Here is a 23464-nt window from a genome sequence, read left to right on the forward strand (position 1 = left end):
CTATTAATTACCTGTCCTTTGAGGAGCAAAAGGGCATGTACAGTCAACACCAGAGTGAGTAATTCTGTATGATATTATGCTAAGATATTAATAAACCCAGGCTGGCCCAGCCTTTTCTGATGCCGTAAAAGCAGATTGGGAAGCAGTTTGGGGAAGGGCCCCGAGTGGGTCGCAGCACTGGCCCGCACACATTAGAAACCTTTATTTTTCTGTGTGGGCTCTCAGGAGGGACAAGGTTCATAAGGCTACACATCTCAGATCTGAATCTGGAAGAATCAAGGCACTGAGGGGATTTTTAAGGAACCATGGACTCACAGGTGTGGCGTGTTGAGGTGTAAGTGAAGATTAGAACTGCTGTTTAACACAGAAAGAAAAAATTCCAGGTGGTGTTGACATGGAGAGAAACATTAGGACATATCCCAGAGGTCTTGCCAGTGGCAAGAGGGGATATGTATGTGCACATGCGATATTAAAGATGCAACCTCTGGATTTGGGGGCTTTCTTTAATAATAATAATAGTAGTAATAATAAAAATCTAATGCATTTTAACTGTATGGAATGGTTGCCTTTTAGAAATTACGCTATGGGAATGGCAGTTCAATCAGTACATAGTTTTCCTTTATCTCCCCTATAGCTAATGGTTTCTGTAGAAAAGGATCAATTGATTTCTTTCTAAAATGTTGCTTCACGGTACAGGGACCTTTATAGGTCATGCTTCAACTTATAGGAAATTTTTATAGTTCAAGTATAAATTGCGTTAAATGTAGGCTTTTTGGTGGAGTTAAGGTAAAAAAGAGTTCTGACTTTCCTTAAGCTGTTAACAGTGTTCAGGAGGTCCCTGTGCTATTGAGACAGGAACTTTATTAAAGTAGAAGAATGGACAGGGTTGGGTGTAATAAGGAATATGAAAGCCTGTTCTAATGCTATAACTATTGAGAGATTTTAGGAAGAGGTGCTCCAGGGCCATGTAATGCTTTGATTGGTGTTACGGGTTGAATTATGTCCCCCAAAAAGATACGTTGGGCGTTCTAACCCCTAGTGCCTAGGAATGTGATCTTATTTGGAAATAGTCTTTACAGGTATAATGCATTTAAGATGAGGCCATCCTGGGTTACAGAGAGCTCTAAATCCCACGACTGGTGTTCATATGAGAAAAGCAAACACCGCGTGAAGACAGATGCAGGGAGAAGACAGCCATGTGACAGTGGGGGCAGAGATTGGAGTGACATCTACACACGGAACAACACCAAGGGTTGCCATTGCTGGCAACCACCAGAAGCTAGAAGAGGCAAGGAAGTATTCCCCCCTACAGGTTTCAGAGGGAGCCTGGCCTGTTGACACCTTGATTTTGAACCTCTGCTCTCCAAGTCTGTGAGATAAGAAACTTATGTTGTCTTAAGCCACTCAGTCTGTGGTACTGTGTTATGGCAGCCCTCAAATGCTAAAACAACCAGTACATACTTCTTGGGTCCCATTGAATAATGAAAATGACAGCTCCTTGCTAAAAAAAATCAAGACTTTACAAACAGGGACAGTAGATTATCGAACAATGTTGGGGGCTTATCTGCGCTCCGGGCCCTGTGTGACTGCCCAGGTCAAAAGCCCACGAAGCTGGTGCTGGTTGCTGGGTTCTCAAAGTGCTTGGACCACCCCACCCCCAACCCAAGGCATGAAGGAAATGGCTGAATTGGATTACTACAATGTGCACCGACCAACCACAGGAAACCCCAAAACTACTCACTTTTTTGTCCGATGAATGACTGTGTATGTCACACTAGTGACAAACAGAACCACAAGAACTCCTATGACAATCCCAAGTCCAATCACTATGTTTTGGAGTAATTCCTTCTGCGTCTCTGCTCCTGCTAAAAAATCAGATGTTTTTTAATTGTCCAATTATTAAAAGACTTGTCTGCAAATGATTTCACTCATATGTGGAATATAAGAACAAAGAAAAAACTCAAGGAACAAAACAGCAGCAGAATCACAGAACCCAAGAATGGACTAACAGTTACCAAAGGGAAAGGGACTGGGGAGGATGGGTGGGAAGTGAGGGATAAGGGGTGGGGGGAAAGAAAGGGGGCATTATGATTAGTATGTATAATGGGGGGAGCATGGGGAGGGCTGTGCAACACAGAGAAGAGAAATAGTGATTGTACAGATTCTTAACTACGCTGATGGACAGTGATTGTAGTGGGGTTTGTGGAGGGGACTTGGTGATGGGGGGAATCTAGTAAACATAATGTTTCTCATGTAATTGTAGATTGATACCAAAAAAAAAAAAAAAAGACTTGTCTGGCTGCTCCTGGGTCCCTGGGAAATATCCCATCCAGGCTCTAGTGAATTTTAATTATGGAAGTGAAATGTACATTTACCCCAAGAAAGTGCTCACTGTAGAGAAATCTCGTAAGGCATGTCATTGAAAGCAGATTTACTAAATGACCTATTCACCAAATGACCCATTTACATAATGACACTTTGCCAAATGACCAATTTGCTAAAAGCCAATTCACTGAGTATCAGTTGTTGGTGGGACATACTGCTTATCAATAACTGATGATGGTCAACACCTTACTCCAGGCTTCAGATGGGCTGTGGGATAGGAGATAGGGACCAAATAGTTGTAGCAATACTCTGAAACTTAAACACAATCCTCAGTAATTTGCTGAATTGGTCATTCATTTCATTAGTTTCCAGCAAAATGACCTGCTTCCTGTAAATTCACAAGAAGATTGTGGGCAATGACTTGGAAGAAGGGAAAAGGGTGTAGGCAGCTGTCCTTTGTACTCTGTTTTGATTGAGAATAGTTGCTCTAGGCACTCAGTAAAGTCATCAGGAACTAAGTTTCTCCTGGCAGAATAAAAGCTGGCTAGTGTTTGCAAACAACTGAATTCCCAGAGACAATTCCATTTTCCTTTATATCCCTCAGATTCAGGGTTTTGAAGTCTTAAGAATTAGCCACCTCATTTATAGGAACCACCTCCCTTTTTTCAGCCACCAGTGCAATGGTAAGGGTTTGCTCTTCCTCTGAGCAGCTTTCTTCCCGGCACCAGCAAGCACTGGGTTGTAGAAGACAGGCTGATTTTCTGTATCTAGAAGGGAGCGTCTGGGGGCAGATTGCACATGATTTCTGAGGCTCAGAAGGATTACCACCTGGCTTCCTCTGGGGAGACTCTTTCCTTTGCCCCAAAGACACATCCTTTGTTACCTATTTAGAGCTGCTGATATCTTGTATGGGGAGCATTGAAGCTGCCAGAAAACAGGATTATTCTGCTTGATCCCTACACCCCACCCCAGCTCAGGACACCCCTTTTTGAATCTTTTCTATCTCAGGGCAGAAAGACCACACTGCTGCTTTTGTATCTCACCTGGTTGCTGGTCATAAGAGTCTACAAGCATTTCCTGGGTGACTGCCAGGGAGCCGTTGTGGGGCTCGGGGGTAATCCCCAGGAGCTTACACATGAGTGGGTAGATGTGGATGCTGTCAAAAGGCTCAGTGAGGTGATTCTTCTTGAAATCTGGCCCAAAAGCTCTGAATATGGTCTTCATGTCCATGTAGACATTGTCAAAGCCGTGGTCTCCTTTGTTGAAATATATTATAAGTTGCTAAAAAATAATAATAACAAAGAAGCCATTGTAGATTCCAGTCCCCTGGAAGAAAACTGCAGCTTAGTTAATGTCATGCTTGTTGGATCCATGAAATCTTTGAAAATTAACACGGAAAGACAGCCTTCTGAGAGAAGGCCAGAGAGAAGAACAAGGAATGAAAGATCTTTAAGAGAATAAAGAAAGCACATCCATTAGGAACGGTAAGAAGATAATAATACTGACAATAATAATATGATCAAACATAGAGCTCTTACTATGAGTTTTGATGAACGCTTTATAAATATATTAACTCCTTTTATCCACATGGTAGCCCAGCAAGGGCACTGTTACTGCCATCCCCATTTTACAGAGTAGGAACCTGAGGAACGCGCCCTGAGTCATGTAGTAAGAACTGAACCTAGACTGAGCCAGTATGATTCTTATGGCATTTAAAGTATATATATTTGGTAGGGGGTTGGATTAGAGAGGAGGGAGTTAGGTCTGTAGGTTATTGTTTGGTGGATGCAAGGTAGGTTTTTGTCCCTATTTTCAAATGACTAAGTAATATCAGTTATAACACTTTATATTTTCTTAGGACTAACATAGTCTAGCATGCAAGAGTGTGATGCTCTGGACATTGAAAAGCTGGTCTCTTATTTTGCTTGGTGAATACAGAAAGTGCCTTTTTTTCTCTGCTCAGGCTCCATCCACCTAGCTAAAGAAACCAGTCCAACTGCTTTGGAGGCCATGGTGCAGCCAATTAAGAGTGAGTGCCTCCACTAATGGCCTCATGAGCTTTGCAAGCTCCTTAATCCCAAAAAGAGGAGGGTAAAGCCCATTATACTTAGCACATCAAGGCAAGCAGGGACTCTGAAAACTACTCAGTGATGAGTCACTGAGACACAAAGGGTGCTCTGCCTAATGGTCAGTTCACCAAAAGGTTAAACTGACCATACAGCACCCTATTCCCTCAAACGATCAGATTGGTCAGGTTGGGAATGTGACTGTCACATTAATTACGTTCATATCACTCCCAATCTGTTATGTCATGAGCCATGGTTTTGAGCATGCATCCTCGGCCAGGTGAGGGATTACAAAATACCAATGAATGGTTGCAGTTTACTATGAATATTTCCACCAACATTAAGTGATAACCTTATGAGTGTTTCCATATCTGTTTTACTATGGACTTGCAGCAAGCCAAGAGAGCGCACAGACTGCAAACATAAGTACAAATGTGTGGCTCCTGTCCATATCCTCAGACGGGTTCTTCAAGCCATACCTGGGATGTCTTCTGCCATGTGACGGTAAACAGTACCTAACCTGTTCTGCCATGAATTACTGGCTGGTAGTTAACAAAAACCAGACCACTTCACTCAGACCTCAGAATTAGCATTGATTCTGATATGTTCCTCTTTAAGGTTATTTTTTTATAGCAGCTTTGCTGAGATATAATTCATATACTATCCAATGCCCCCACTTAAAGTGTACAATTCAATGATTTTTAGTACATTCAGAGTTGTACACCTATGACTGCAATCAATTTTAGCACACTTTCATCACCTTAAAAAGAAACTGTACCTTTTAGTAATCACTCACCATTTCTCCCTGATTTCTCCTCCAGTCCCAGACAATCACCAGTATGTGTTCTGTCCCTGTAGAATTGCCTATTCTGGACATTTCACTTCAGTGGAATCATACAATATATAGTCCTTTGTATCTGACTTCCTTCACTGAGCATAATGTTCTCAAGCCTCATTCAAGTTGTAGCATGTAACAGTACTTTGTTCCTCTTAATGGCTACATAATATTCCATTGTGTGGATAGACCATGTTTTATCCATTCATCAGTTGATGGACATTTGGATTGTGTTCACTTATTGGTTAGTATGAATAATGATGCTATAAGCATTTGTTTGTGCATTTTTTTAATGAACAGGATTGCTCTTTTTTTTCCTGATATGTGTAAAGGGGAACCAGCAGGTGGTTTTTCTGGTGAATGTACTGGTGGTGATCTGTGCATAATGATTAGGCTTGCAGGCTTGGTTTTAAACTTCAGCCTTATACTTCTAATCCCAAATCACTTCTCTCTAGCTTTGGTTTCTTCCTCATTAAAATGGGGGAGATAAGAGCATCTATCTTTGGGGTTGTTGGGAAAAGTAAAATAACTCATGTTAAAATTTTAGCACAGTGCTGGACACAGCCTTGGTCAGGGATGTTTGTCATTATTGCATAATAGTAACATGGGGCAGGGTTGGTTGGGGTGGGGAACACTTAGAAAACTGTTGGTTACAACCTATGTTTTAATGTTTTCCAGTCTCTCCCTGGTGGCTGTCTCCCAGATCCACGATGACTTGACCCATTTTGGAATCAACTTACCCCATTGATGTTGTAACCAGAGTCAGCATACATCACTATTGGCAGTACCCGCTGGTGTTTAGCAAAATGGAAGCGTTCTGGAAATTCCTCCTTCTTATACACATTGAGGTGAGGGTGTGCATTCTTCAGTACTTGGTAAACGGCTTCTTCTTGCCCTGGTTTGGGCAGGAGCATCCCAAAGCCACCATAGTCCACAATATGAAACTTGATCATATCCCTGAACTTGATGTAGTTGGTCAAGAGGATCTCAGTGACATTGGGCTTCTTTTTTACTGTGGTCATGCCATGATCTGATGTGATGATGACATTGAGGTGCTCAGTCAAGCTATACCTCTCTATGGTTTCCACCAGGTACCCGATGGTTCTGTCGATTTGCTGAATAATCATCCTTCTGTTCTCTGTTTCGGGCCCGAATTGGTGTCCCACGTTATCTGGCTCTCCATAGTACAGAGTCACAAAGTCAAAGTCTTCCTTAGTGAACCAGTTCATGACAATATCGATGTTCTCCCTCCACTCTGTCTCATTGCTGTTTGGGTGAGTGTAGGACTCCACCAACGACCGTTGAACAGCTTCCCCTTTGTACTTAGCACCTCCCCCAGGATAGTGGAATGACGCCGTCTTCCTCCCCTGCAAGCACAAGACAAAAATTCTATCAGAGTCATTTCTCATGTTAAGCAAAGCCCACCTTGTCAGCATATCTGCCTGAGTCCAGAGGTACAGAAAACACAGGAGCTTTGGAGTCGGATGAGGTCGGACTTCATTCCCGGCTTCACCAGGATTTCATCAAATGCTAAAACACCATTAGCTGCAAGATGTGCCATTATTTTATGCACCAACGGAAAGAAAAACATTGCCAATTAAACCATGACACTCCAGTGATTATGTGATGCACTTCAACTTCAGAGACAGCAGAGTGAAAAAAAAAAGTTCCTTGGAATGGAGGAAAATGCTAGTTCCTGAGCTGGTGATGGTGAGTGACTTCTTTAATTGCCTTTGCTTTAATGTTACTGCATGTAAAATGCCAAAAAGTTGACGACATTTTTGTGAGGATTAATCCAGATAATTTTGAGATAAAGTGTTGGGTATTTTGCATATAGTAGGTATTCTTTTCTTTGCTTCCAGATATAACAAACCACGACAAGCCTTCTCCAATGTATGTAGTGGACAGTTACTATGTTTACCTGCCCAGTACCCACTCCCTGTCTTCTGGTTCAGGGCCCCCTGACTTTGGGAGGCTCTCTGCCAGTTCCTTGTTGTGTGCCTGGCTTGTGAGTGTTGGCTCTGCATCAGGCTCCAGAGGTGGGGTATGGCTCTGGCCTGGCCAGACAGAGGATACTGTGTCTCCTGGCCATAGCAGTTGGTTCAGCCTCAGGCCCATGTTGCAGTCAGAGCAGATGAGATTCAATCTTGGGACTTCTTCTGGGCTGTTGGAGAGGGAAGGAGCTGCCCGATTCAGTACTTGCAATACTTGTAAAATTTTGAGGTGCCTTCCACAAGGGGAGACTGCCCTCTTTTTCCCTGTACAGATATCTGGTCAACCACGGTGTTTGGGGACCTGTCCAGAGGGAGAACAATATGGTGGCTAAAAGTGTGCTCTAATGCTGGATTGCCTGGTTATGTCCTTTCTTCACCTCTTGGATACCTGTTGCTCAAATGCTCTCTACCTCAGCTTCCTCATTTGTAATATGGGAATGATAATGCCCCTAATTGTGGGGTGGTTGTGAGGACTCTGCATGCAGAGCATAATAGTAAGCATTCAGTGAGCTTAGCTTTTATTTTCCTTAGAGAGGGAGAAAGAGTATTGGGCTAAGTGGCATGGTCAGGTGGTGAGGGGGCACAGATTATTTCCTCTAGTTTCTATCTCCTAAGGGCAACTGAAGATGGATCTGAAATGTGCCTGCAAACCTGAGGGTTGGGGACTGCACAGGGAAGATGAGATTGGGGCTCCAGTCATGGCAAAAGTGGCTGCCGCATGGGGTCTTGGGCCCCTCACATCAGAGAAATGGGGTAGATTCCATACTTCTTCTCCATACCAGCTGCTCATGTCTAGTAATTGACTGATGGAAGGACAAAAGACGAGCTCTGTTCTCTCAGGGTGGGATGACATGGGTGTAAAGTTCATGCTCCAGAATTCCCTGTAGGATCAGGCTGAAGCCTGTCTCCAGCTGGGGCCACTTTTCTCTTCCCACTGCCCCGTCCATCCTCCTCACTCGTGTCTCCTGAGAGCTCTACCTCAATGCATTCATTGCGTTATATACCCTGAATCCCTGCCTCAGGCTCTGCTTTTAGGAAACTTGGCCTAAAACAGAAGTCTTAATACTAGATACTTTAAAAGACTCTGGAAGCCCTACTATCCATAGTTATAGGTGAAATATTGTACCCTCTGCCTTCCAGTGTTATTTCCTATTATAAAACCCAGTTTCATTTTCTCTAAAGTACTTCCCCCAGTCTGAAATTATCTTCTTTACTTATTTACTGTGTATTTTCCTCCTTTGAATGTGTGGTACAGGAGGGTAAGAGCCATGTTGATCTTGTTGACCATCCTTTTCCTGGAACCTAGAACAGGCCTGGCTCAGAGTAGGTAGTGACTGTTGGTCAAATGCACGTTGAATGAATGATGAATTGCATCTCCTTTTGTGGGTGCAAAACTCATCCTATTCTCACTCCTGGTTAACTTACGGAAATGGTTACAGAAACTCTCTTTTAGGCTCTAGCATCTTATTTGTAACCTTGACAGGTAACACATTTTCCTTTCTCATAATTCAGTTTCTATGGTTGCTTTAACTTGCAAATCCTTTAATATTTATTTATTGCATTTCTGATTGGCATTAGACATAATTCTCTCTTTTAGCATGGTACTTTGTTTAACTTGTATATAAATTGACTTTGCTCTAGAGTACGGAACTGAGTGTAAGGATAAAACTTCTAATATTTTGTAGAACATAGTTTGACTATTTTATTATTTAGAACAAGCTGACATTGACATGAGGGACTTAGCAGCCTCCATATCCAGTTGAGTTCCTGATATTTGCATATTAAATCTCAGATATTCCCAACTTGAAATTTTCTTGTGCTGTGTTCTCAACATTCTTTAAAGATATCGCAAGCTGTAGTCTTAGGAAACTATGATTTTTTTTTCACTTTGTCCTGTAGGAATTTTAGGAGTTATGCTGCTTCATGAAATTAGCTTCAAAAAGAAAGAAATGAGTGTTTGAGTGCCGCCCTGCCCACATGACTCTGTTTATTTGGGACCCATGATAATCAAAAGTGCTGTTTTCAACAAATACTTCTGAGAAATAATCTGAGCACTTAATTGGATGCAAAAAAGTGGGTATTTACCATTCTACCCTTTAATTAGCATAATCAGTGTTTCCAGTAGCAATAGCAATTGGAAAATTGCTAGTTTTATTAGGTTCATTATTCTCCCTTAGTGTAGTGTTGCATCAATGTGGCTATTATTCTTAAATTGCTTCTTTAAAACAAGAATTGGTATTTCCTACCAGCAAATCCTGACCTTTGGGTTTTGTACAGAGTCCACCAAACTCTTCACACCCAATTGTTAGAGCCAAAGTTTTAGTGGGGCTTTGCATTTTGTCTTATCTCTTCCTGTAGGTGATGGAATGAATGTCACAAGGCACACGTGTTTTAGGAAGGCCTGTGAATAGTCCATCATGGTTGTGCTTTGGTGGGAACTATGTATGATTTAGGGAACTATGTATGATTTCCTCATTTCTGGGTATGACTGAATGGAAAGAGATGGACTCCATGTCTTTGAAATTGGGAAGTTAAGGTTGATTTTGAGTTTCTTCATTGCTTTTCTGTGCTCCAGAGGAGTCATTGAACAGAAATAAACTAGATGAAGGAAGGAAGATCCTGATTTCTTCCTCTCCACACCCTTTCAGAGGTCAGATTATTATTCCCAGAGACTTTATGATGCATAATAAAGACTTTGTTTGGGCCAATATTGGGATGCATTATCTTGCTATTAACGCTTTTCTGGGCAGAAGCTACTGGCCTCATCTTGCTCACAGCCCTTCCAAGTTTGAAAGCTATTATTGTCTAGGAGACTTGGCTTACACTGAAAACTGTAGCTGGCCTCCTTATTCCCTCCTGGTAGCAGACTATTACAGTCCTGTTACAGATTTTTGGCAGCCATGAGGTTCTCACTCAGATCCTTCCCTGCTATTTCACTCCTTAATACTTTCTATAGCTGCTCAGGAGAGGCATGAAACATGCCCCTAGGTTTTTATGGTTTTCCTAGGTCTTACCGTCTTGACTTCCTGCCTTTCTCTTAGAATTAGGACTTCTGAGCTTGGTGAACCTCAGCCATTGATCATAGTCAGTTATCAAGGATGCTCACTTAAATCCAAAAGGCTCTCTTCATACCCTAACCATTAGGGAACTCCTGCTGGAGTGAGGGTAAGCTCGTGGGCTGAGAGTAATGGATGCAGAGGTGGTCAGGAATCCCATCTTTTAGGCGTTATCTACTAAGGCATGTCAGTTCGCATGGATCTTGATGGGCTCTGGCAGCATTAGTGTCACTGAGGGAAAACATTCTAGTCTTATTAAAGGTTAATGCATCAATCTCCACAAAGTCTGCCTGGAAGAGACTTTGGAGAAGACTAGATTTTCCCAGTGATGGAGACTGGGCAGGCCACCCCGCTACAGACATGCCTGGCGATACAGATATGCCCCTGAATGGCATTTGGGGCCAACTGGAGTGCTGTTCCTGGGGGGCCGGCCTGGGGCTGCAGGTTCACTCTGATTGCAGCAGCTTTCCTGCCACGCCTCAGGGAGCTGCCCGATGGCCCTGTCCCATGGCAGGAGCGGCCGATGGCAGAGTGAGATTACCAACTTTGCATTCACTTGCCAAATGAGCGGCATGTTATCTCTTGCCTGGCCCTGCACCAGATCCTGTTTTTGCACACTAATGAATTCAGCAAAGAGGAAAAACACTCTACGAGTTGGGCAGGAGGAAACAAAGTCCCATAAATAAATGGCTATGAGGCGAGAACCATGGATAAGAAAAACTACAGGAAAGGAGAATGCTACCAGGGGCCTCATATCAATGAAGAAACACCACAGCAAGACTAGAGAGGCCCCAGATTTTCAATAGCAAATTAAAGGCTATGGCAGCTAGATGTTCTGGCCATGGAAGTAATATTATTTCACGGTCAGGGGTTAAGAGTTGCCGAATCCAGAGTAAGTTCAAATCCCAGCTCTGCCTCTTGTTAGATTTTGACTTTGAGAAGTTATGGCTCCACTCTGTGCCTCTGTTTACCCATCTGTTAAATGGGCATAAACACAGCAGCTATCTGAGAGTCGTTACAAATTAATAAATATAATGTACTTAAATCAGTGCTTGACTCATACTAAGTGTTATGAAAACTGTTCGCTTGGGAGGACAGAACTTATCTGCATGGTCTCTGCCTCAGAATTTAAAAATATGACGTAAGAGTAAGGAATCTAGAGCCTAATAGGTAAGAAGAAAATGAACCTGAGGCAGAGACCTGTCATTGACAACCCTGTGATCCATCTACAGCTGCACTGTCCAATACGGTAGCCCCTAGCCACATGTAGTATTTAGATTTAAACAGAAATCAATTAAAGCCAAATACAATCAAAAGTTCAGTTCCTCAGTCTCACTAGCCACTTTTCAAGTGCTTAATAGCCACGTGTGGCTGGAGGCTTTCATACCGGATAGTGCACAGTAGGACATGCCCATGAACACAGAATCTTCCACTGGTGGGTTCTGGCCTGGGGCTATGATGAGCAGCTGAAGAAGTATGAAAATGATTCAGCCTCCATTAATAACAGCTGACAGTTTCTGAGCATTTCGTTCTGATCACCTTACATGCATTATCTCAGTTAATTCTCCCAATGAGCCTATGAAGCAGAGACTCTGGCAATCTTCATTTTCTGGGTAGGGTAAGTGAAGCGGAGAGGAGGTCATTGCCCACAATCACGCAGCAGGAGAAGGGCGGAGTTGGCTGGCCCCATTTGGAGCTGCAGCAATCGTGCCACCTTACAACATGACGTGCACAGTGTGGGCTAAGAGCACAGGGAGGAAGCGCCAGTGCCAAGGACAGCTCTGGAGCAAAGGCTGGTGTGTTGCGAAGAAGGAGGTCCTATTCTGAAGTGACGACTTTGGAAGCTCATTGAGAAACCTCAGCTGACAACAGGTTTGGGATTGAGAATTAAAAAATAACAGTTCAGATTTCTGCTTTTACAAAACAATAATGAATGGTCAGTGGAATCCTTTCAAATGAGCTTTTCATGGTTGGAAGATACATTAAATAATTGGTCAACTTCATTTCTAAGGGCTTTTATGCCTCAGTCTGAGGCATGTGTATAAACAGATACTTATTAAAGAGCTGCTGGGTCCACATGCCATGGTGAGCCCTGGAGGTCCGATCACGATTAATCTGGATATGCCCTCGTTAGAGACTTGGCCATAGATAATGGCTAAAACTTACTGAGATATGCATTATGTGCATAATTCATTTAACCCTTACACCGAATCTATTAAATAAGCACCTCATGGTTATCCCTCTTACACCTTTAGGGGAACAGATGTTTAGAGAGGTTAAGTCACTGGCCTGAGGTCACACAGCTTCTAATCCCCATCTCCTATGTGTGGGAATGAGAAGCCTGCCCAGTTTCTGATGGTACCTGTCTTTGCGCTGTGATCCAGAGGGGCAGGACACCATTGTCCCACCACTCAGTCTTGTTCTGTGTGGTCTTGAAGGAATGTTTCAAGTTTGTCTCTGTGTTAAACATCATGTTGTGAATGACTCCGTGGTCTTCAATCCAGCGACCTGGGGGATAAAGAAGCGAAGGTGCTGATAAGTTCTATGAACAAATTCTGCCGGGGGTGTCAAGTGTCCTAAGACCACCTCCCCAGACATCCCTGTGGTTGGCTACTTTTTCTGGGGGACTGTTGCTCTGGGTGGCCGTATGGGGGCTTCAGACTTATTTTCGTGGAGGAGCAAACACTGGTAGCCACAAAGGAAGGGCTAATCACATTTCACACCTGCCAGATTGGATCTGCTCCCTGAATCAGACCTCGGAGCCCTGGAAAGCCAGTGCTGGCTGGGCAAGCTGATGAGGGAGGAGGGAAAGCAGGGTGTTGGGACGCCAGGTGACTTGGATTTTTCTGTTTCCATAAACTGAGAGCCTTGGATTTGGATGCTTCCTTCGGGATTATTTTTGTCATCTGCTTGTGATGATCTGATTCGTTGTTGAACATCCAGTGGGTTTATTCTTGGCAAACATCCCAGGGTTTCTCCTAGGACTCCCATGGGCTGGGCTGTTTGAGGGAACCAATGGAATCAGGAAGATCTCCAGACATAGATGAGAGCAGACTTTTTTCTCTCTACTTAAGGGAGGAAGGCAGATGTTGGGGAATGTGGGTAAGCTAGATTGTTCTTGAAAACATAACAGTTGAACTAAGTATAGAAAAAACCCATGATCTTACAAAGGGGAGTGCATGTGGTGGGGCAGTATAAAGACTGAGCTGAAAGACCCAAGGGGAGGGCCGAGCATGCACTTATCTGCCTGCTGGGACATAAGCCTCTGGGAGACCCTGCTGATTATAATAACATAGGATGATTTCTCCTATGTCCACGGTAAACTGAGGCAGGACATTCTGTGACTAGAACTTGATGGTCATGGGAATAGAGGAGGGAAAGGTGTTCTGCTGGGTCAGAGACACTGCCAGGCTGCTGGTGGGTAAAGTCCCCCCTGGGGTGGCCAAGACTTTCAACCGGAAAGAAGCAAACAGTTGTCATCTTACTGTTTCTGCCTTGTAGGTAGGCCAGACAGCCAACCATACATGAGGTCACTGGAAATAAGTGTTGCTGGCAGGGATTGGGGCCTTGGAATATCAAGATTCCTGGTCAGGGGTTCAACTGGATGGCTGACAGGGAAAGAATGTGGAACTAGAGTCTAAGATTGCTGGATGCCAATCCTGACTTGGCTCCTGAACTTGCTGTGCGAGCTTGAACAAATCCCTAAACTTCCTGGCTGGTACACCTGCATAGTAGTGGGAGGATTGTGTGATGAAATCACGGCACACGCTCACTGTTGTGTCATATGCCATCACATTAACTCAACTAATCTCCCAACAGCGTTGGAAGGGAGGTACTATTATAGTTCTCCTTTAGAAATTTTCCCCTTTACTTGAAACAGACACAGAGATCAAGGTCATGTGGCAGTGCTGGGCTTTGAACCTGGGAGGTTTGGTTGCAGCCCATGCTTTTTTTTTTTAAATTCAGGTAAAAGTCACATAACAAAAAATTATTCATTTTAAAGTATACAATTCAGTAACATTTACTATTATACAATGTTACACAATAATCACATCTTTCTAGTTCCAAGACATTTTCATCACCCCAGAATGGGGGCTCTGAACCCATTATCAGTCATGCTCCAATTTTCCATCTTCCTCCCCACTGGTGGCCGCTGAGCTGCTTTCTATCTCTATGGTTTTACCTCTTCTGGACATTTCATAGAAATGGAATCACACAATACGTGACCTTTTGTGTATCTGTATTTCGTTCCTTTTTATGACTGAATAATATTCTATTGTATGGATAAACCAGAATTTGTTTATCCACTCATCAGCTGATGGACATTTGGATTGTTTCCATTTTTTGGCTACTGTGAATAATGCTGCTATGGACATCTGTGTACAAGTATCTGTCTCAGTCCCTGCTTTCAGTTGTTTTGGTATAAACCTAGGAGTTGAATTGCTGAGTCATATAGTAACTCTTTGCTTAACTTTTTGTCAAACTATTTTCTGCAGTGGCTGCATCATTTTACATTCCCACCAGCAACGTTTAAGTGTTCGAGTTTCTCCGCATCATTCCTAGCACTTGTTATTTTCCATTTTTTGATTAGGCCAGCCTAGTGGATGTGAAGTGGTATCTCTTTGGGTTTTGATTTGTGTGTCCTAAATGACTGATGATGTTGAACATTATAGCCTGTTCCCTTAATCTCTCTGCTGTAATGTCTCTCAGGAGGGGGAGGTTGAATACCATGGGTGAGGGTACTTTGTTGCAGCCAGAGGCAGAGGCCAAATTGGGCGAAAACCTTTAGAGCCTCACAGATGAGTAAGGAAGTCCTCTGCAATCCACAACGGGCCCTCTTCCTGTTACAGTGCCCGAGCTTCCTCATGGCTGAGCTGTGCCACATCACAGCAGATGACATGGAAGCACAGAGATAATTCACCCAGGGAGCAGCTTGCCCGTGCCTTTTTATTCGAACGTGCAATATCCTGGATTAGATTCTATGTGACTCTTCCTGCCCAGTAAAGAGAAAATCACCCTGGAATTACAAATATCTACCATTTCCCCTATTCTAGTGTTTTTCTGTGGTATATTCTACCACAAATATTAGAATTAATTGAATTTCTTGTTAAAAACACGGATTCCCTAGTCACCACTGCAGCCATTACTGAATTTGGCACCTCTATGCTGGTATCCGTGAGTCTGCATTTTATCCAGCTCTCCAGGTGCCCACTGGCATGTCAGAATACTGGGTAAGGGGCTGTTATTAATGTATGCATTTGGATTAGTTCTGGCAGATTTCCCATTACTCTCAAGTCTGGATTGATAGCAGCCCCCCTGAAGGACAGGAGGAGGGCAGGCAGCCATCAAAACCTGGGTCATTCCGGTATCCATGGAAGCTTGCGAGTCCAGAGCCACTGGGAGGACTTGGGAGGAGAAATTGGAGGAAGCAGAGGATGCCACTGACACAGAAACTTCCCCTTCCTGGGCCTTAATGATTCTGGCTTCCATGCCCTGGGACCCAGAGGTCAATTACAATATCAGTTAAGTAGACTGGCCTGGGAACCAATCATGGAATCCATTTTCCCCTCAGAGTGATGTTACCCAAGTTTCAAGCAACTAAACTAAAATGAGCCCAGGGAGCATGACCCTTCCATTCTGTGGCATGGCTGGTCCCAGTAATTGCACAGAGGGAACTGTCTCCGTGGCGCGTTGTGGTTATTTCGACCATGACACTTAGAGGAATGCTCTGAATCCAACTAGCAGCTGGGGACCGCTAATGGCCAGCAGAGGTTTCCACTGCCCTTCGGTTGCTCCTGCCTGCTGCTCAGACCTCTTTATCCTGGTCAAGGGTCAGTTCTGGAACGTAGGAGAAACAAGACAGAAGAGAGGAAAAGCTAAGAAATGAACAGCTGCAGGGAGCAGCAATCAGTTTTACTAAAATGGCATTTTCTGTTCTGGAGATAGTCAGGGGTCTGGCTGCAAACACTATGCAAAGGCAACGCTGTTGGCCGTGCCTGGGGTTCCAGTAGCTGCAAAGGAGCTGGCTTTACTCGGGTCGGACGATGCTGTCCTCACGGCAGTTTGATGCTGCAGAGGGGCGGCTGCACTTGGAGGCGGGGCACCAGAGTCTGGTCTTGGTCCTTGTAAGCCCTTGCTCTCTCTGGGCCTCGGTTTCCCCCACCATAAACTGAGATGGGTTAACGATTTCCAAGGGCCTTTCTGGCGCTATCCATTCCGAGAGTCTGTCACCCATGTCATTTTAATGTCTGGCAATGTGGGTAATTATACAAGTTAAACAGGAAGTAGGATGAGCGTTCCTAGAGAATGCGATTCCTGCTGCCTGCTAATTATCCTTTAATCAGGGTACAATGCATACTCCCACGCCGTATCAGTTACGGCAATGTGCCGGAAAATTTACCCAGCTGAGCATTTCAGGTACAGGAATGAACCCAACTAGATTCAGCTCCATTCTCTTGATTTCCAGAGACTGACATTTGTTTATTTCCGAGATAACTTGTGGAATGAATTTAGAAACCCATGAAGTCCAGAGTTTCTCCAAAACCTTCCTTTCTCCCTCCTTTTCTCAAGTATGTTGAGCCAACTACTATCCCAGACAGCTCATGGCATTTACAGTCAGGGGCAGGGGAGAGAGAGGGCTTTGAAAATGGAAAGAGCATGTTCTGGAGTGCATGCAATGCTCACAGGTACCTTCTCCGAGAATTCTACTCATAGTGAAAGAGCAAACCATGACTGACTCCATTTTGTTCTGTGCCCTCCATCTCGAGTAACTGTGTCCCCGACACGGCCCCTTTCTGGGGAAAGTTCCCGGCCCGGGAAAGTTACCGTGCAAATCTCCCCGGCCAATCAGCCAAGACCCACAGCCTCCCCGGCCAATCAGCTAGAGCCACAACCATCACCCCACCAAACTGCCCTTACACCCCTATAAAACCTTTGTGCTTTTGAAACGCGCGCTCTCTCTCTGTGTGGCATGTTACCGCTGCGTCGGTGCAGACCGGAGATTGAGCTCGAGCTAGCTCGAATAAAGGCTCTTTGCTTTTACATTGGACTAGGCTCCCTAGCAGTCTTTGGGGATCAAGAATTCTGAGCATAACAATAGGTCCTGCTGAAAGGTAGGTCTAGGCACCATATTTGTACCATGTGACGTCTTCTCTGTATTCAGTGGGTTGGCTAGAAGCCCAATTCTCTGTGAAGACTTAAACCAAGAGACAGAGTAACCAATCAGCTGGTGGTGGGCTCTGGGCTGCCTACCCTGACAGGCCATGAGCAATAAGGTTAAGCTGGTTACCAGAGTGAGAGAAGCAGTTAAGAAATTTCATAGGGCTGTTAAGAAAGACCACTGGGATTCGAATAGCCTGAAAGAGGAAGTCTACTTCTATAATACCAGTTTCCATTTTCTGTCTCTAATAGATGCTGAACAAAGTGCATTGAGAACACTGGAAAGAGGGGATTAGGGAAGTCTGCTGGTGGAAGGCAAGAGTAAATATTTGCCATGATTTTTAAGAATTAAAATGAAGCAGCTCACTGCTTGGGAAAAAGTAGAGGTGGTTTGATCATGTCGCACCCCAGTCATAGCCATTGTCAGTCACCTCCCTGCAAGGATTGTGTAGCTCTGAGTTCGCCTAGTGCTTATATACTTTACGTTTTTGTTTATCTAAACCTTTCACATGATATGCACTTGGTAACAAGTGAATAGTATTATTCAGTTAATGTTGTGGACAAACCACTATTTTGACCGTTGTTAGGTGGCTTGAGAGTTTAGTTCCCAATTTTGAACTAAGGTAGAATCAGGTATCTATCCAGGATGACTGCTGGAGGTCTTTTCTTTTTTGATTATGATGATGAAAAAAATGGCCAAGATGTTCACGACATGCTTGTTCTTGTCATCCTAGTCCTGGGATTCTGGCCCAGAAGCCCTGCTTTAGAGCCTGCCAATTTTTCAATTTTTGCCAGCATTCTGGACTATTCCTGGGCTTGGGATAGATGACAACCATCCCTTTTATCCTCTTGATCTGGAGGTCAGGTCTAGACCTGTCTCTAGACTGAAACCTTCATGGGACTTAGGATCACACAAGAAATGGGTGCCTGCACAGTGTTTCTGCAGGCTCTTAGGAGTGTCATTGGAGCCAGGCACGCAGGGTGCCCTCATGCCATTCCATCTTGCTTATACTTTCCTTGCAGCATCAATCTCATTTTCTCTTGAATATCAGGTGATTGCCTACAAATCTGTTTTTTTCCCCCATTAGTTTGTAAGCTTCTTAAGAATAGGGCTGTGCCTCATTTATTTTAGTATCTCCCTGGCACAAGGCATAGGGCTTTACCCTTAGTAGGCATTTAACAAATGTTGGTTGAATTTAATTGAATAAACTCCCTCCCACCCACCTCCCAGGCACCCTCTCCCTGACAAAAGTTTGCCCTGTTCCTATCTACTCATTTTCAAGTGGAATAGTATGTATTTATAAACAGCCTATTTGGGCATAGATGCTCTTTCATACAACCATTTATTTAATAAAAGTTTGAGGACCTACTATGTGTCAATTGCTAATTCCTTTGAACTAACCAGCCATATAAACTACAAGCGTATCTTCATTTTCCTCCAGATTTGTGAGGTCTGGTGCTTCATTAAGTTCACATTTCCAAAACCAAAGAAGAAAGTGTCTTATTACCTAGCTAGTATGAAACCAGCAAGGAAGAACAGCTGCCACACCAAGTCAACTAACCTCCTGAACTCAACTGAATGCTCCAGTGTTGAGCAGATAAGCTCATGCAGAACCACAGACAAAATGCTGATGGAAAAACAGCCCTCACTGGGGCTCAAAACCATACTTACCCCACGTCTGCACATCCAGAATGCCACCCATAACACTGACTCATGACAGAAGTACTTGAAATAAGAACAGGTGGCTCAGTGCACCAAGTGGAATTTAAAACTTTACCTACTCCTGCTATGGAAATGAAGCTTGTCCCCAACACTAGCACCCCATGATGGGAGCTCTTTTCTGGATGGAGAAAATAAAACCACAGTGCATCTGTTTTACTAAACTGCTCCTGCTCATGTGTACATGCAAATGGGAAATGCTGACATTGCTTCTTTTTGACATTGCTTTTTAATTATGGCCATCAATAAATCATCTTATCCTTGAACAAGGCTTGAGAATGGCCCTAAGGCAGAGGCGCAATTCTTTAGGAACTAGGCCAACAGGAGTTGGCTTTCGCACTCCCCACCTCTTCCTTTAATCTGCTGTCAGAAACACAAATGTTCTCTTTTCAAGTAGCTGCAAGCAGACTGCTGCACTTGAGTTCCATCTGGAAACTCTATTAACACACAGTTCTACCCCTGGCCTGCCTTACTGGACACTAGTCACAGACATGGAATATGTCCTTTCTTCTGCATTTTTTCCTCTCTTCATATTTTTCCTATTACCAGTGTGGTGGGCTGAATGGTGGCCCCCCAAAAAGATATGTCTATATACTTATCCCCAGAACCTGTGAATGTTGCCTTATCTGTAAACAGGGTCTTTGCAGATGTTACTCAGTTAAGATCTTGACACGAGGTGATCATCCTGGATTATCAGTGTGTCTTCTAAATCCAGAGATCAGAGGCACAAGAGCAGAGGTCAGGACAGAAAAGGAGACAGCATGACCACAGAGGCAGATAAGAGTGACGCAGCCACAAGTCAAAGAGGGCTGGCAACCGTCAGAAGCCAGAGGGGGCAAGCAAAGATCCTCCCCTAGAGCCTCTGAAGGGAGCACGGCTGTCTGGCACCTCGATTTCAGACTTCTGGCCTCCAGACTTTGTTGTTTTAAGCCCCCCAAGGACATTTTGTTATAGCCGCCACAGGAAACTGACACACTATGCTGTTAGTCTCAAGTTATCCAGCGTCTGCTGTCACCCAAGACCTCGGAATCCAGAGCAGTCATAATCTTTTGCTCAGTTGTGGTGTTTGGGCTCTTCTTGGGTGATCCGTGGGCCTGCAGCATCCTTATCAGCTGTGAGCTTGTTGGAAGTGCAGACTCAGGTCCTATCCCAGACCCACCGAACCAGAACCTGCATTTTGACCAGATCCCCGGGTGATTCACATACAAGTTCAAATTTGAGAAGCACCAGTAAAAGAAACTCTAAGGTGGCAATTAGATCTTTTCTCCATCTGCAAGGATCCTAGTTTCTTCATGTTATATTTGTTAAATATGGTACCAAGGCTAGTAAAAACCAAACCAAACCAAACCCTTAGGTTAGAGATGCATGCTGATGTGTGTGGTATATGACATGACATGCTTTAAATTTGCTTTAAAAGATTTCAGAAAGAAAGGAAGGCAGGCAGGCAGAAAGAAAGGGCGTGAGTGGGGACAATGGAGCAAGACTGGCAAAATATGGACAGATTCTTGCGGCTCGGTGATGGGTGCAGGGGGATTCATTACACAATTTTCTCTGCTTTTTCTGCATGTTGGAAATGAGCATAATGAAAAGTTAGGAAATATCCTGGCTTCCCAGTCTTCCTCATGATCAAGACTCTATATTTTTCCCCTTGTGGAAATATTCGGTCTTGGAGGGACATTTTATCTGTCTCAATCTAGGCCAATCTGTGGTTTTCTTTGCTCTGTTTGCTTGTGTCTGGCGCTTTGTTGACTTCAGGATTTTTTCAGTGGAGAGTTGTTTCTGGGGAAGCAGGATGGAAGCTGATTAAAGTTCACAGCATCTTCTAACTAGGTTTCCAACATCTGCTGGGCTTGTGTTATTACCAGCAGCAGGAATTTACTTTCCTTTCTTTTCCTAACTCTCTTACTTTTTCAGACTGTTTATTTCACTGGCTACAGTGTCACCTGTGTGACCTCTGGCTCTCTGACTTACATGTGAATTGCATATTATACATCTAGTCCAGGGGTTCTCAACTTGGGTGTGATTTTGCCCACCTACCCCCGCAGAAAACATTTGTCAATGTCTGGAAAAATGTTTGGTTGTCATAACTAGAGGATGCTGATGGTATCTGGTGAACAGAGGCCAGGGGATGCTGCTCAACACCCTGCAATGTGCAGGGCAGCCCCTTTAAGTCCAAGAATGATTTGGCTCTAAATGTCAATAGGGGGACATTGAGAAGCTCTGATCTAAAAGATCATCCAGGTACATTCGGACATACATTCTTAGTTCTTAACTCATGTAGGAGGAGAAGTGGACTCATGACTGATTCCAGCATCTATGGGGAGTTTTTAACATCTTACAGGTTGATTTTGGGATAGAATATAAGTGACCGATCATCCGTGCAAGTTGTGTCCTGCATGCCTCCAGGGGGCACCACTTACATGGTATTTATGAAAATGACTCCCCTCTCCCATCACCAAGTTGTGCCGTACATAATCTACATGGCCATAAGTGGTTGCTCTGATTTTGGGGTTGCCCTGGGGGTGGTTCTGGAACTGGGAGAGACTTCATTTCTGGCTGTTAAAGATGCTTCGCCTGCCACTGAGTGTCCTTCAAGAGAGGAGAAAATGTTAACAGAGAGGACCTCGCTTTTATTATTCTCTACCATCGTCTAGTTATGGAGCATTTCCTTTTCACCCCTGGGCCATATCCATTTGACTTGGTCTAAAATTGCCAAATTATATTATCATGGCTTATGCTTTTGATAGCTTTTGTCTGAAACATGGTGGTGATAGCTTCTTATTTTCAGTTAGTTTCTTGGGGGAGAAAATATATGCTGTTGCCATAAGACTTCCTACCCACCCACCGTTTGCTTGGTGGGATTTCCTGTTTCAGCAGCATAACTTATTCTTACTGGTCCCCATCACTTTGCAATAAAAACTGAGATTGCAAAAATGTTCATTGCCATTACCAGTGATGGGAGCAGTAAGTACAGGCTTCTGGAGAGAGAGAGGGAATTGGGTGATTTAAAATAGCAAAATGAACTGCTCGCTCTCTGAGAATGGCTTTTCATTTTGGCAAGATCTGAGGGGAATTGTGACAGATTCAGGGAGACTGGAGGGGCAGTACTGGAAGGCGGCCGTTTGTTTGTGTGGCTACCTAACCCACAGGAGTCCGTGCCCTAGGGGTGGCCCCATGGAAGGGGGTGGGACTTTTTTGGGTCTGAGTGCTGGGTCACCTGACTGTAGCCCCCTCCCCACCAGTCAGGCTGGTGCTGGTGTGGTAGACCTCTGCAGTTCCTGTTAGTCCTCCCTCCACTGCTCCCTCTCTGATAACAGTCCCTGACTTTCCCCTTGGGGACCCAACAGTCTCCCACTTGCAGTGCACATGGTTTGTGAGGGGCTTGCCACCCCCCACCCTGACCTGGGGGTAGGCATGTGGTCCCAGCTTGAGCGTTGAGCATCACTCTGCCCCCCAGGCTGAAGCAACTGGTTAGAAGAGCAAACTGGCCCCCAGTGGGTCGATGAGAGGCAATCTTGGGAATTTTGTGGTCACTCTTAGGGAAGAGAAATAAAGAAGGAGAGAGAGGGAAAAGAGAGATTGGTCGTTATGATGACACAATTTAAGGACCTGCATGTAGCTATGCCTGTAGTTAGAAGTTAATTTTGCATTATCATACTATTATGTGCTGAGTTGTGTTCCTCAAAAAAGATACGTTGAAGTCTTAAAACTTAGGACCTGGGAATGTGACTCTATTTGGAGATCGGGTTATTTAGAGATGAGGTTATACTGCGTGGGCTCCTGATCCAAATGACTGGTGTCCTTATAAGAAGGTGGCCATGCAAAAGTGGAGACAGGAAGAATCTCATGGATTGGATGGAGGATTGGAGTGATGTGTCTACAAGCTAAGGAAGGCCAAAGATTGCCAGCAGACCACAAGATGTGAGTAAGAGACAGAGAAGGACTCCCTACAGATTTCAGAGTGAGCATGGCTCCACCAACCCTTTGGTTTCAGACTTCTGGCCTCCAGAACTGTAAGACGATACATTTCTGTTGTTTTAAGCCACCCAGTTTGTGGTCCTTTGTGGTGGCAGCCCTAAGAAATGAATGTGTGTGTTCAAATCAATAATCCTCCTCCTCCTCCTTATTCTCCTTCTTGCTTTCTTCAAAATCAGCATCATCATCATCCTTGTCTGAGTAACAGAAGGGGTGTAGTAATGATGGGGTGACACACTATGATGTGGAGAGCTCAGCCTTTGTGGACATCCACTGCCCCCCTGGCATTGGCCCCTGGGACTCAGGGGCTAGACCATAATTCCAGGGGCTTTCTG

The 23464-nt window shown here is 44.2% G+C and overlaps 1 protein-coding gene across 2 annotated transcripts in view; it reads right to left on the reverse strand.

The window, feature by feature from the left end:
• Nucleotides 1–23464, reverse strand: part of LOC108406663 (ectonucleotide pyrophosphatase/phosphodiesterase family member 7-like) — a 28749-nt gene that overhangs the window by 190 nt on the left and 5095 nt on the right. Inside the window, exons 2-5 of one of the 2 annotated variants that reach the window (XM_073214723.1) lie at nt 12639–12784; nt 5967–6593; nt 3369–3606; nt 1742–1862 (exon numbers count right to left, since the gene is read on the reverse strand). In XM_073214723.1, the coding sequence (XP_073070824.1) occupies nt 1742–1862; nt 3369–3606; nt 5967–6593; nt 12639–12784 (1132 nt within the window). Of the gene's footprint in view, nt 1–1741; nt 1866–3368; nt 3607–5966; nt 6594–12638; nt 12785–23464 lie in introns of both variants that reach the window. The other variant, XM_073214722.1, reaches the window with a different exon arrangement.

The sequence above is a fragment of the Manis javanica genome, chromosome 10 (assembly GCF_040802235.1).
Source record: "Manis javanica isolate MJ-LG chromosome 10, MJ_LKY, whole genome shotgun sequence".
NCBI classification, from domain to species: Eukaryota; Metazoa; Chordata; class Mammalia; order Pholidota; family Manidae; genus Manis; species Manis javanica.